Genomic DNA, 14,832 nt, shown 5'->3' with positions numbered 1-14,832 from the left:
AGACAGGGTTTTGAGACTTGCCTCACCACAGCTTCGACCTCTCTGGGCTCAGGTGATCCTTGCACCTCAGCCTCCAGAATAGCTGGGACACAGGTGTGTGCCACCACGCCTGGCTAATTTTTGTATTTTTTGTAGAGACAGAGTTTCCCCATGTTGCCCAGGCTGATCTCAAACTCCTGGGCTCAGGCCATCTGCCTGCCTTAGCCTCCCAAAATGCTGGGATTACAGGCATGAGCAACTGTGCCCAGCCTGAAATTGTATTTTTGTAATATCCTCAGTTGGGCTTATTTTTGAAAGCTGTTTAGAGAAGTGGATGCCAGTTGTTTCTCTGCGTGGCTATGCTCATACCTTGGTCCTGTCCTTTACAGGCTGGCTACGAGGCAGACAGATTCTTCAGGATACCCGCGAGACGTCAGTTCAGAGAAGTGCTACAGAACTGAATTTGTTATGATCCAAGATTCCAGGTCTGAATATATTTTGATTCCTTAGCCAGAAAAAGTTGTCATTTCTGCATTCCTCTCAGATTCAAAATGGTACAATTTGACATCCTGTTATCACCTTCCCTATTTAATTCTCTTCATTTTATCCTTCAACCTCTATTCCGCAACGCCTAGAAAAGCATACTTGAGGCCGGGTGCGGTGGCTCACGCCCATAATCCCAGCACTTTGGTAGGCTAAGGCAGGTGGATCACCTGAGGTCAGGAGTTCAATGGTCGCATTTCATTAAATTTGGCCTGGCCAACATGGTGAAACCCCATCTCTACTAAAAATACAAAAATTAGCTGGGCGTGGTGGCACATGCCTGTAATCCCAGCTACTTGGGAGGCTGAGGCAGGAGAATAGCTTGAATCTGGGAGGCGGAGGCTGCAGTGAGCCAAGATCATGCCGCTGCACTCCAGCCTGAGCAACAGAGCAAGACTCTGTCTAAAAAAAAAAAAAAAAATTAAAGAAAAGAGTAACTAAACAAAATTCAAGAACCTCTGCACTCACCCTTCACCCACCTGAGAAATAAAATTGTCTTAAATGTTTCTATTATTCCAAAGGATGAAGTTTGAAATCGCTATAGGAAAATCAAAATAAATGAGCCTTCGGGAATCAGTAGTGCCATGCAAAAATGAAAAAAATTATCATACTAAATTTTTTGTAGGTTTTCCAGTATAGATAAGCAATAAAACAAGTCAAATGTTGAACATTTTATCTCTTTAGTGAGGGGCACAGTAAAACTAATCTAGTCCCCCAAAATAATGTTTTAAATCATTCCACCTTTAAGAGTTACTTCCTCACTACCTTTTAACTATTTTTTCGCTAAAAATAATATACATTTTAGATGAAGAATAAATATAGTACCTCTTTATCTAAATTTTTCTTTTTAAGATGGAGGCTCTTCAATTTTTGCAGCATTATATCACTAACCTTCTCACTCTCTTTGAAATGTTCGGCATCAGAATTGGTGATGTCCTAAGGATAAGAGTTTCAGAAGCTAGATGAAAAAGTTTTTACTAAAGCTAAAAGGAAGTAAAAAACATGCATATGAAACAAAAATAAATCTCCTTTCAATAAGTAAGCAAATCAAAAGAGGTAAAATCATATTGCACTCTATTCCTCAATTACTCATCAGAAGGCATCTAATAAAGGGTTAGTATGGAAAGACTTCATTGTTTTAATTTTAATTATAATTTTTTTTTTTTTTTGAGACAGAGTTTTGCTCTTTTGCCTAGGCTGGAGTTTAGTGGCGCGATCTCTGCTCATGCAACCTCTCCCCCCGGGGTTCAAGTGATTCTCCTGCCTCAACCGCCCAAGTAGACGGGATTATAGGCACCCACCACCCTGCCCAGCTAATTTTTGTATTTTTAGTAGAGATGGGGTTTCACGATGTTGGCCAGGCTGGTCTTGAACTCCTGACCTCAGGTGATCCGCCTGCCTCGGCCTCCCAAAGTGCTGGGATTACAGGCGTGAGCCACCTGGCTGTACATGTCCCTTCATTGTTTTTTTCATTAAATGCAGTGTTTATAAGCTCCCAGGACAGAAGCATCATTTCCCCATCTTAAAGATAAAGAAACTGAAGTGGAGGTTAGGTTACTTGGTCAAGTCACACAGCTAGGAAATGATAAGCCAGCATCTGAACTCCTCTGACAGCAACTTCACTTTTTATTGGACTGCCCTTCCCCGGCTCCTAACCAAAAGTGGTATTTCAGATTGGGCAAAAAGCTCATTAATGTGAATAATCACTAATCACTAGGCACAGACTGACCAGAGCACAAGACTACTGCTCTGGGAAGGCATTCCTAAAATGTGGGAAGTACTTAATAAAGGGGTTCTTTTTATCTTATTACATTTTATCTTTCTGTACACTTGTGAGGATTAGGTGTTCAAGAAAGATAAGCAGAAAGAAGACATGGGGCAAAGAAGGGCTGGATGGATGGCTTAGGGGTCTGTATTTTATCTTCAATTCTTCATTTTCTTCTTCCACAACTTAATTCCTTTTATTGCCTCTCTTTTAGTCCAACCCTATTATTTATTCCTCCCCTACTAAAATATCTAATATATGTTTTATTACCTGGCACTTGAGAAGTCCCACCATCAGAGCCAGAAGACTGTGCATTTTGGAGGCCAGTTGAGAAGATCTTTCTATATCTGCAGGATTCAGGCTCTCTTCTTCACAAGGTGAGCAATCCAGGAGCAGATTAGAATGTGTCATTTTTGTATCCTATATACACGTAATTCAGATTTGTCAAAAAATGACAAAGAACCTGAAATATCTTTTAAGTAAAATGCTGTATAAAATGCCACTCTTAAAAACCTTGGTTGATAGTTCTCAAACTTCTTGATCTTAGGATCCCTTTAGAAATTAAAACTGAGAATATTTTAAAATATTTGTTTACTAATTCTTTTAAAGTAGCAATAAATCCATTTGTATAAACAAAAATAACAATTTATTTATTTATTTATTTTTGAGCCAGGGTCTCAGTCTGTCACACAAGCTGGAGGGCAGTAATGTGAACACGGCTCACTGCAGCCTCAAATGCCTAGGCTCACACAATCCTCCCACCTCAGCCTCCCCAGTAGCTGAAACCACAGGTGCATGCCACCACATTTGGCTATTTTTCATATTTTTTGTAGAGATGGGGGTCTCACCATGTTGCCCAGGCTGGTGTTGAACTACTGGGCTCAAGCACTGTTCTTGCCTTAACCTCCCAAGTGCTGGGATTGCAAGTGTGAACCACTGTGCCCAACTAATAACAATTTTTAAATAGAACAATTACCACATTTTTCAAAACAAAACATTTGTGAAAAGAATGGCACTGTTCTGCATTTTTTTCCAAATATTTTTAATGCTGGCTTAATTGAAGATAGCTGGATTCTCATATTTGCTTCACACATTCCATCAGCCATGAGAGCAATTACATCATCACACATCGTGTGGCTTCTGGAAAACTCCACGGTACACTTGTGAAAAAATGAGAGTAAAAAAGGTGATAATGTCTTAATATTACTATAAAAATACTTTTGACTTCACAGATACTCCCAGGCCATACTTTGAGGAAACAGAACTAGAGTTCGTGAAAAGCAAAACTATAAGCAGAGTAAGTATGAATTCAGAGTGTTAGAGAAATTGATTAATCAAAATAAAATAAAGAACTTAAAAAAAAGGCTCAAGAAGAAAATTATATACCATGCTAAATTTCTGTACAATTAAACTAACTCATTTAGAGCTTACCCATTCAAAATGCATCATGATTTGGTTAGGAGCTCCAGTTAAGATGGCTTAGGTCAGTGGTTCTCAAAGTGTGACTCCAGGACCAGCAGCATCAACAACTGGGATCTTGCTAGAAATGCACCTTCTCAGGCCCCACCCCAGAATTACTGAATCAGAAACTCTAGGGTAGGGCCAGCAATATGTGTTTTAACAAGCGTTTCAGGGAATTTTGAAGAATGTTCAAGTTTGAAAATCACTAGCTTAGATAATCCTTTTTTCTTAGATCTTAGAATTTTTTTTTAATTTAGGAAAAGAATATTTTCCTAAGAATCCTTAAAAACAGTAAAATCATTTACTTGTAAAGAAAAATTAAAATGATTACAGATTCATAAAAGAGGGTCCACTAACGACATCTTAAGGTAACATTAGCTCAGTTCAAGTTGTTAAAACAAATACAAAAGTAGGCCGGGTGTAGTGGCTCACGCTTGTAATCCTAGCACTTTGGGAGGCCGAGGAGGGTGGATCACCTGAGACTGGGAGTTCGAGACCAGGCTGGCCAACATGGTGAAACGCTGTCTCTACCAAACCTACAAAAAAAAGTTATCTGGGCTTGGTGGTGTGTACCTATAATCCCAGCTACTCGGGAGGCTGAGGCAGGAGAATCGCTTGAACCTGGGAGGCAGAGGTTGCAGTGAGAGGGGATCGCACCACTGCACTCCAGAGTGGGCGACAGAGTGAGAGTCTGTCTAAATAAATAAATAAAACAAATACAAAAAATTAACTTACACATTTTTCTAGTTCAGATTTGCCTTCTTTCTAAGTAATCAGTTAATAAGAGTTTACTATACATACTTTAAGACAGGCCTACACAACGGAAATAGATGTGCTCTGTCTTGTGAAAATTATCACTTCTGCAGTGTGTTTCCAGGTTCTTGGCTGCCAAAAAAAGCCTTTTGAACTACATATAATAAAGGATTACAGGTTCTCCAAACATATTGATATGGTTCTGATGCTGTTCTTAAATGCATAAAACTAGCATATGATATAGGTTTGTTTTGCCTTGTAAACCAAACATGCAATTGTATTATTTTGTTTTGTTGATGAATAGGATTGAGAGATGACTTAGAAAATCTTTTCTCAAAGGAACCCTGGCGCTGGACATGGTGGCTCACACCTGTAATTCCAGCACTTTGAGAGGCTGAGGCAGGTGGATCACTTGAGGTCATGAATTTGAGACAAGCCTGGTCAACTTGGTGAAACCCCATCTCTACTAAAAATACAAAATTAGCAGGGCATGGTGGCGCATGCCTGTAATCCCAGTTACTCGGGAGGCTGAGGCAAGAGAATCACTTGAACCTGGGAGGCAGAGGTTGCAGTGAGCCACGACAGCGTCACTGCACTATAGCCTGGGCAACAGAGCAATACTGTCTCAAAAAAAAAAAAAAAAAAAAGGTAACTGCTGGGAGATGCTGTTGATTACTGGCAATGAGTACCCACAAAATTCCCAGGTTAACTGCCACCTCTACCAAAATAATCACAAGAAGGCAGGAATAGCTGTTCTTTGAACACTCATGAACCAAAAGAAACTTCTCCAAACTTGTGGTGTATTTTCCTTTCCATATCTGTTTTTTGTTTTTCTTTCTTCTTCTTTTTTTTTTTTTTTTGAGACAGAATCTTGCTCTGTCACCCAAGCTGGAGTGCACTGGCACAGTCATAGCTCACTGCAGCTTCAAATTCCTGAGCTCATGCAATTCGCCCGTCTCAGCCTCCCGAATAGATAGGACTACAGGCGCACATCACCATGCATGGCAGATTGGCTGATATAAAAAATGTTTTGTAGAGATGGGGTCTCACTATGTTGCCTAAGCTGGTGTCAAACTCCAAGCCTCAAGAGATCCTCCTGCTTCAGCCTCCCAAAGTGCCGAGATCTGTTTCTTTCCTTAATAATTATTTCTGCAAACAAATATAAGTGCCACATCTAAATATGCATCACCAGACCACTAGAAACTCTTGAAAATCCGCATTAGAGATTTAGAATGTGTATCAATACCTTGGTAATATCTGACTTCATGACTTCCTCTAATTGCTCCTTTAACTGAGCTGTCTCAGATTTAGGGACATAATTTTGCTCTTCACTCCTTGCAACGTGCTGTTTTAGTTTTTTATTCTCATTTTTTACTTCGTTGATTTGCTGCTGAAGTTTTATATTCTTAGCTCTTTCATTTTCAGACATAAATTGCAAATTTTTAACCTGAGTGAGCAATTTCTCAAGTCGAGATTTCAGTTTCTGTCTTTCTTCCAGGTTTGCCTTGTCACGTTTCTGGAATTCCTCCTGTAAAGACAAGAACTCTTGCTCTTGGGTCTCTTTTTCCCGTTTCAACAAGTCCAGAGCAGAAGCTGTGACCTTTTCCTGCTCTTTTCTGAGTTGTTGTAGTCTCTTTACCTCTTCCTCTTTCTTGCTTAAGGTTTTGTCCATCTCTAAATACTGACTTACAGATTTATTTTTTTGTTGCATTTCAGTCATGTACCTTTCCTGTAAACGCACATAATTAGCCTTGATCTTCTTAAATTGAAGCTGTAACATTTCCTTGTCATTCCTGGATTCCTGAAGATGTTTTTGGGTGTTAGCTAAAATCTCTTGCAAATTCTGCAGTGTCTTTTTAGCATCATTTTTCTCTAGGATTATTTTGTATTTTTCTTCAATTAATTCTTCAACATTCTCCTTTAGCTTATCGATGACATCAATGAACACTTGCTGTTTGGTAGTCTTCATCTGTAGTTCTTTAACTCTCTTCTCTAAATACAGGTTACTACACTGGAGTTCTTGGATTCGCGCCTCCTGCTTTCTGTTAGTATGTTTTAATTTCTTCAAGATTTCATTTAAAGCCATGTCCTCTTGAACAGGTTGTAAGCTTTCAGCACTTTGCTCCATGTCAGGCATCTCACAGTTCTCCTGAGATGCTTTACTCCTCCAGGAGATGCCTGCCGAAGACCAAGTTGAGACAATTTCTGGCCTCTCCACACCCTCTGCTGTGACTTCCTTTGCATAACTGACTGACATCTCAGGAATCTCCCCATGATTCTGCATTTCTTTCGAAGGAACTGCAGTCTGTAAATTATAATAAACAAAGTAAATGTGAATGCGTAGAAAGATCATGAACTTTCAAGTCAGATAGGGCTGGCCTTGAATTCTGTTAGTAGATCCCCTGTTTGGTTTCCTCCACTATAAAGTAACGATAGTACCTACTTCCAGTAATAATGCCTATTAACAAAAGTTAATACCTATGTATTAATTGCTAAATGTTTGTACAGCACCTAACAGCACAGCAGAGCACAGGCAGTAGGTATATGACAGATATATATCCCATTTACTTTGACAAAAGGAAAATTAAACTTTTGTCCTCTTACCATTTTCTATTATGCAAACTTCCCTGCACACATATAAGATGCTTTGACTTCAAATGAATTCAGACAAATAAATCTATCAATTACCTTATAGACTGCAAGTTCTCTCTCTCTTTTTTTTTTTTTTTTACATTTTATTATTGGGCCAAAAGTTTGGATTTTTAGGGAAGGTCTCTTCTCTTTTGAATATTTTTTTTCCACATTTAGACTGTTTTCTAATTATTCTGTGACTCTTAGGAACATTAGAATGGCAGAAGAACATGCCTCATGATTGACTTTATGCTGACAGTACAGGTTTTGGGGAGGTTACAAAAGGACAGTAGGCCGGGCAAGGTAGCTCATGCCTGTAATCCCAGCACTTTGGGAGGCCGAGGTGGGTAGATCACTTGTGGTCAGGAGTTTGAGACCAGCCTGGCCAACGTGGTAAAACCCATCTCTGCCCAAAATACAAAAATTAGCCAAGCGTGGTGGCACATGCCTGTAATCCCAGCTACTCAGGAAGCTGAGTGAGGCAGAAGAATCACTTGAACATAGGAGGCGGAAGTTGCAGTGAGCTGAGATTGCACCACTGCACTCTAGCCCGGGCGACAGAGCGAGACTCTGTCTCAAAAAATAGTAATAATAAAATAAACAAAAATAAAAAAGACAGTACATTGTGGTAAGAAATGGTGAAATGAATATGACATTAAAAACCCAGGGCCAGGTGCAGTGGCTCATGCTTGTAATCCCAGCACTTTGGGAGGTTGAGGTGGGCAGATCATGAGGTCAGGAGATCAAGACCATCCTGGCCAACATGGTGAAACACCATCTCTACTAAAAATACAAAAATTAGCCGGCTGTGGCGGTGCACACCTGTAGTGCCAGCTACTCAGGAGGCTGAGGCAGGAGAATTGCTTGAACCCTGGAGGCAGAGGCTGCTGTGAGCCGAGATCATGCCACTGCACTCCAGCCTGGGCAACAGAGCGAGACTCCATCTCAAAAAACAACAAACAAACAAAAAGCAAACCCCAGGCCAGGCACAGTGGCTCATACCTGTAATCCTAACACTTTGGGAGCCCAAGGTGAGAGGATTCCTTGAGATCAGGAGTTCGAGACCAGCCTGGGTAACATAGTGAGACCCTATCTCTCCAAAAAAATATTTTAAAAATCAGTCAGGTGTGGGGGCACGTGCCTGTAGTCCTAGCTCCTTCAGAAGCTGAGGCAGGAGGATTTCTTGTGGGCCATGGTCACACTGCTCTCCAATCTGAGTAACAGAGCAAGACCTCGTATGTAAAAAATAAATAAATAAAAACCCAGTAAAAGGGAGTGGTGCGCTGTATAATTCTCTGGAATTTAGAGACAAGGACTTCTGTATTTTGTTTTTTGAGCTCATCCTTCTGCAGAACCTTGCATCTTAATGGTTTTTCATTGTTCTGGGATAAAGATAACTATCATTACTGAGACCTACAAGGCCCTAATATCTTGCTCTTGATATCTACTATGGTTTAAATGCATTCCCTAAAGTTCATGTGCCAGAAGCTTAATCCCCAATGCAACAGTGTTGGAAGATGGGGCCTAGTAAGAGGTGAATAAAAATGACTAAATGTTGTTATCGCAGGAGTGTGTTAGTTATCACAAGTGGATTTGTTACAAAAGTGAGTTGGGGGCTGTGCGGTGGCTCACACCTGTAATCTCAGCACTTTGGGAGGCCGAGGCGGGTGGATCACAAAGTCAGGAGATTGAGACCATCCTGGCTAACACTGTGAAATGCCATCTCTACTAAAAATACAAAAAATTAGCTGGGCGTGGTGGCACATGCCTGCAATCCCAGCTATTCAGAAGGGTGAAGCAGGAGAATCGCTTGAACCCAGGAGGCGGAGGTGGCAGTGAGCCAAGATGGTGCCACTGCACTGCACCCTGGGTGACAGAGCGAGAATCCATCTCAAAATAAATAAATAAATAAATAAATAAATAAATAAAAGTGAGTTCAGCCTCCACTTGCTCCCTTGATCTCACCCTCTTTTGCCCCTCCACCTCCCATCATGAAATGACAGCACAGAGACCCTTGTGTGATGTTGGCACCATGGACCTAGCCTCCAGAACCGTGAGCCAGATACATTTCTATTCATTATAAATTGCCCAGTCTGTGATATAGTTGCAGCCGTATGAAATGAACTAAAGCAGTAGCTGGCCCGTACCACCTGTCTTCATCTGCTATACCCCTCCTCCTTCCTCCAACTCTGATCTTCCTGTACTCAGGGCTTCCTTCAGGTCCCAGTAGGTACCATGCTTCCTGCAGCCACAGGATCTGCAGACGTTATTCCTTCTGTATGGCATGTTCTCCTACCCCTAGCTGCCTAATTCACTCCTACTCATCCTTTACAGCTCAGCTCAATGATCATTTCTTCAGGGATGCCTTCCCCAGACTCCCTGATCAGGGTGGTATCCTAATCATAGATGCCCATCCTACTTATATTTGCAGCACTTACCATAGTTGCAAGTTTATACGTAACTTTATATAGCATCATAGCATATATAGTAACTTTATATAACATGCTCTACATATACTTTGTATGTAACTTTATTCACATAACTTATTGATCTTATCATAGTTGCAAGTTCACATTTATTTGTGTGATTATTTGATTAATGACTACCTCCTCTAGTAGGATGTTGTTTTCATGAGGACAAGAACTGCATCTTTTTGTCTGTTTTCTAACCATTACCTAATACGTAGTACAGACCTGGCATGTAATAGATGCCTAAAAGTATCTTTTGACTGAATGAAAAACAGCTAAATGCAATGGAAAGAGGAAAGAACAATCTTGAGAAACCCTATTTAGGCTGATTTTTAAAATGTTGTTTTCCAGAAATCAACATGGACAAAGAAAGTTCTTTTAAGTACTGTCAACTACTTTCAAAAAAATGAAAATGCTCATACTTGTAAATAAGGCATTATAGTCATAGTATTTCCCATCAAACTCACATTGAAAAGGTATTATTGGCCAGGTGCAGTAGCTCACACCTGTAATCCCAGCACTTTGGGAGGCCAAGGCGGGTGGATCATTTGAGGTCAGTAGTTCAAGACCAGCCTGGCCAACATGGTGAAACTCCGTCTCTACTAAAAATACAAAAAAAATTAGCCAGGTGTGGTGGCACATGCCTGTAATCCCAGCTACGCAGGAGGCTGCAGTAGGAGAATCGTTTGAATCCAGGAAGCAGAGGTTGCGGTGAGCCAAGATCGTGCCACTGCACTCCAGCCTGGGCAACAGAGTGAGACTCCGTATCAAAAACAAAACAAAACAACAAGAGAGAAAAGGTATTACTTATACTATTCGTGAATTTTATCTATTTTCCCATACCAATTCCTAGTATTTTTAATTTTTTTGTTCAGAAAGTGCACAGAATATATACTGTCAGTATCTTCAGTGTTCTGAGGATACTACATGTGTGCTCGGAATCAATAAACCAAATGATAAACTAATATTTTCACTTTAGTAGAAAAATTAGTATTTTTTGCTTGTCAATAGAAGTCCAATATGACAGAGAAATCTTGTTTTTCTTGAAAAATTAATTAGTGCTTCAGCACTCCTTCCTCTTCTTAACCTTTCCATTACTGTAAACTCTGCTACTGCCAGCCAGTTTGATTCAACAAATATAAAAGCTTATTATATTCAGGCTGCTCTGTCTACACGGCAGCCATTCTTTTGTTTCTTTACTTCTCTAATATGCTTGCTTTCGATGGAAAAAATTATAGTAAAAAAAGCTTATTACATTCAAGGAACCATATAGACACTGTGGTGCATAACAGGGTAAGACAGAGTCCTGAGCCTTAGAGAAATTACCATTTGGTAGAGCTAATCCTCAAGTATGGACTTGAGGATTATTTTTCTTTACCAGAAAAATTTATTTCTGAATTGGCTAAGATCTCAGAATGCATTTTCCCCGGAGAAGCAAAGTCCCTTATGCTAACTAGGTGATTTAGCACTGCTTGGAAAAGTCTCAGATTTTATATATATATATATATAATTTTTTTTAACGAATCCTTTAATACTCCACAGGCTTTACTGACCATCACAATCGTACTTCCTCTGCTTTATAATTAACTCTCAGATGAACTAGGTTAGAACTATTCTCTTTATAAATGGTTTTACAATATTATTGTGTACACTTTCCTTACACACGAAGCTTGGAGGTTGGCTAGGGTTGAGGGCAGATTCCTTGGCAGTACTTTTAGCCAGTGATTTTTCTGGAAATTTCAGGGTCTCTCCACTGCAGTGGATTAGAGGCGGGCTTCTAGGAGGAGGCTGTCTAAAATACTCGTTACCAAGTTGGTCTGTACTTGCAGAAACACTAGTTTCCATTGGATTTTCTTCCCTAAATGAGTCTTGCTTTATATTGTTGTCTTTTGCATAATTATACACTTGACTTTGAAATTCTGGTTTCTCTGTCATTTCATCATCAAATGCTTCTACACAGTGAAATTTGCAAACGGTGTCAAATTGTCTCAAGGAAGATATGCTGATGGTGTCAACTGGCTGAGTTAGTACATTCTTTGAGTAATTTTCAATGTTGTTGTCTCATAAGAAAGAGAAAGAAGGAAATAAAAACGAGTAGATCATGAACTTGGATGGTAACAGTTATATTTATATTTATCAAATAAACTGCTGTAGCCACTTACAAATTAAGTATTATTTCAACCTTATTTACTGTGTGGATTTTAGCATGGTTTTATGCTAGCAAACAAAACAAAACTTTACATGGGGGAAAGAAGTCCCCAAATGACTGCTACAAAAAAGTTTGTTAGCCGGTCACGGTGGCTCAAGCCTGTAATCCCAGCACTTTGGGAGGCTGAGACGGGCGGATCACAAGGTCAGGAGATCGAGACCATCCTGGCTAACACAGTGAAACCCCGTCTCTACTAAAAAAATACAAAAAACTAGCCGGGCGAGGTGGCGGGCGCCTGTGGTCCCAGCTACTCCGGAGGCTGAGGCAGGAGAATGGCGTAAACCCGGGAGGCGGAGCTTGCAGTGAGCTGAGATCCGGCCACTGCACTCCAGCCTGGGCGACAGAGCCAGACTCCGTCTCAAAAAAAAAAAAAGTTTGTTATATGTAATTCTGGTCAAATACATATCTTCAAAATTATTTTGTTGTACTATAATTTTAAGATGTTTTAAAGTACAAAATCTTTCAAAAGGACAGGGATAGTATAATAGAAAACACATATAAACTTGCTTAATCTCACAAAAATCCCTTGATGTCAGTACTGTTATTATCCCTATTTTACAGATAAGGAAACTGAAGTACAAGAGATGTTAAAGTCACTTGTCTAAGGTCACGGAGCTGCTAAGCAGTGCTGCTGAGATTCTAGACTACTACTTCTAAATGCTATGCTGTACTATTTTTCAATATGACAAATTATGCAGGTGTAATGTTTTTTAAAATCAGAAGCAAATAAGAATCAACATAATCATTATCAACATAATCATTCCCAAAGAATAAAGTTCCCAGATTTCTTCATTTTGTGACACCCTTAAAGTCTCAGTACTTTTTTTCACAGTACCTCTGGACCAAAGGAATATTTAAGTTCCATTTAGTAAATAATTAAGTTCAAACTAGTATTTGTCCTAAGTTATTAGCTGTTTGAAAATACATATAAACTAAAAGAAAAATATAATATTTTATTCTTAAACAACCACACTTTACTACTTGGATGTACATTGTTAGGCATAATACAGCACCTCAAACCGTGGAATCAGATTGGAGACCACCACTCTCACTTCCTATTCCACAATGATTTTCATGCAGGACTTGCTTTTTATTATAGCAACCTCCAAAAACCTACCTTTACAAATAAGACATCACAGGAAGGACTATAATATGGGTTTATAGTGAAAACTACAGCTAACAGATTGTGGGGGTCTGATAGATGTCCAGTGTCACTGTTTCCCTCAAACTCCAAAATACCCTGCAATACTTTAGGTGAATGATTAATATATAGCATTGTTTTATGTGCTTTTATATTTTACATAAATAGCATATCACTATATCTATATCCATATAAAAGTCTTGTATGCAGTGGTTTATACCTGTAATCTTAGCACTTTGGGAGGCTGAGGTGGGTGGATCACCTGAGGTCAGGAGTTCGAGATCAGCCTGGCCAACATGGTGAAACCCCGTCTCTACTAAAAATACAAAAATTAGCAGGGCGTGGTGGTGCATGCCTGTAATCCCAGCTACTTGGGAGGCTCAGGCAGGAGAACCACTTGAACCTGGGAGACGGAGGTTGCATTAAGCCAAGATCATGCCACTGCACTCCAGCCTGGGTGACAGTGCAAGACTCCGTCTCAAAAAAAAAAAAAGTCTTTATTTCACACAAAATTTTGCTTTCGAGGCTTAGCCATATAAATACATACATATGTAGTTCATTATACTGAAAGACTACGCTTTATTCCTTTCTTGTTGGCTATTTAAGTTGCTTCTAATTTTGCCCTTAAAAACAGCATTGCAGTGAACATGTTTCCTTCTATGCCAATGTAAAAATTTTTGTCTAGGCTCTGAGGATACACCTCGAAGTGAAATTGCTGGATTATAGAAAATACATATCTTCAACTTTACTAGATATTGCAAAATTACTCTCCAAAGTGTTTGTACCAATTTATGCTTCTACCAGTAGCCTCAGGGTTCCTTTGCTCTACACATCCCTCCAAAACATGTCAAATTCATATGTATGAAATGGTATTTTACTGTGATCTTCTTAATGTACATCCTTTCATGTATTTAATGGTCTTACAGGTTTCCTTTCTGTGATCTGCTTGTTGTATACTGTTATGGGCTCAATTGTGTGCCCCTAAAATTCATATGCTGAAGCTCTAATCCCCAGTACCTTAAAATATGACTCTTACTTGTAGATATGGCCTTTAAAAAAGTAATTGAGCTTAAAAGAGGTCACAAGGGTAGGCCCTAATCCAGTATGACCAGTGTCCTTGTAAGAGGAGGAAGAGACAGCAGGAAGGCGTACACACAAAGACAAAAGGTCATGTGAGACACTGCAAGAAACTGGCCATCTGCAAGCCAGGGAGAGAGGCCTCAGGAGAAAGCAACCGTGCTGGCACCTTGATCTTGGACTGCCAGCCTCTAAGAATGAGAAAATTAATATCTGTTGTTTACACAGCCCAGTTTATGGTGTTTTGTTATGGCAGCCCTAGCAAACTACTAATACATATACTTTGCCTGTTTTTCTATTATGTGATTTTTTTTTTTTTTTTTGAGACAGAGTCTCTGTCACCCAGGCAGGAGTGCTGTGGCACGATCTCGGCTCATTGCAACCTCCACCTCCTGGGTTCAAGCAATTCTCATGCCTCAGCCTCCCAAGTAGCTGGGATTACAAGCATGCACCACCATGCCCAGCTAATTTTTGTATTTTTAGTAGAAATGGGATTCCACCATGTTGGCCAGGCTGGTCTTGAACTCCTGACCTCATGTGATCTGCCCACCTCGGCCTCCCAAAGTGCTGGGATTACAGGTGTGAGCCACCATGCCCGGCCTGAGTTATGTGACGTTTTCTTTTTTTTTTTTTTTTTTGAGACGGAGTCTCGCTCTGTCACCCAGGCTGGAGTGCAGTGGCGCTATCTCGTCTCACTGCAAGCTCCGCCTCCCGGGTTCACGCCATTCTCCTTTCTCAGCCTCCCGAGTAGCTGGGACTACAGGTGCCCGCCACCTCACGCGGCTAATTTTTGTATTTTTAGTAG

General features: G+C 40.1%; 1 protein-coding gene across 1 annotated transcript in view; it reads right to left on the bottom strand.

The window, feature by feature from the left end:
• The window catches only part of CAGE1 (cancer antigen 1), a 61,329-nt gene that overhangs the window by 38,720 nt on the left and 7,777 nt on the right, over positions 1-14,832 (bottom strand). The window contains exons 4-7 of the mRNA XM_074038897.1: positions 11,251-11,660; positions 5,748-6,806; positions 2,558-2,707; positions 1,414-1,458 (exon numbers count right to left, since the gene is read on the bottom strand). Coding sequence (XP_073894998.1) covers positions 1,414-1,458; positions 2,558-2,707; positions 5,748-6,806; positions 11,251-11,660 — 1,664 coding nt within the window. The remainder of the gene's footprint in view (positions 1-1,413; positions 1,459-2,557; positions 2,708-5,747; positions 6,807-11,250; positions 11,661-14,832) is intronic.

This window comes from Macaca fascicularis, chromosome 4, assembly GCF_037993035.2.
Source record: "Macaca fascicularis isolate 582-1 chromosome 4, T2T-MFA8v1.1".
Taxonomy (NCBI): domain Eukaryota; kingdom Metazoa; phylum Chordata; class Mammalia; order Primates; family Cercopithecidae; genus Macaca; species Macaca fascicularis.
Note: the sequence above shows the minus strand (reverse complement) of the source record. Positions and strands in the feature narration are given on the sequence as shown.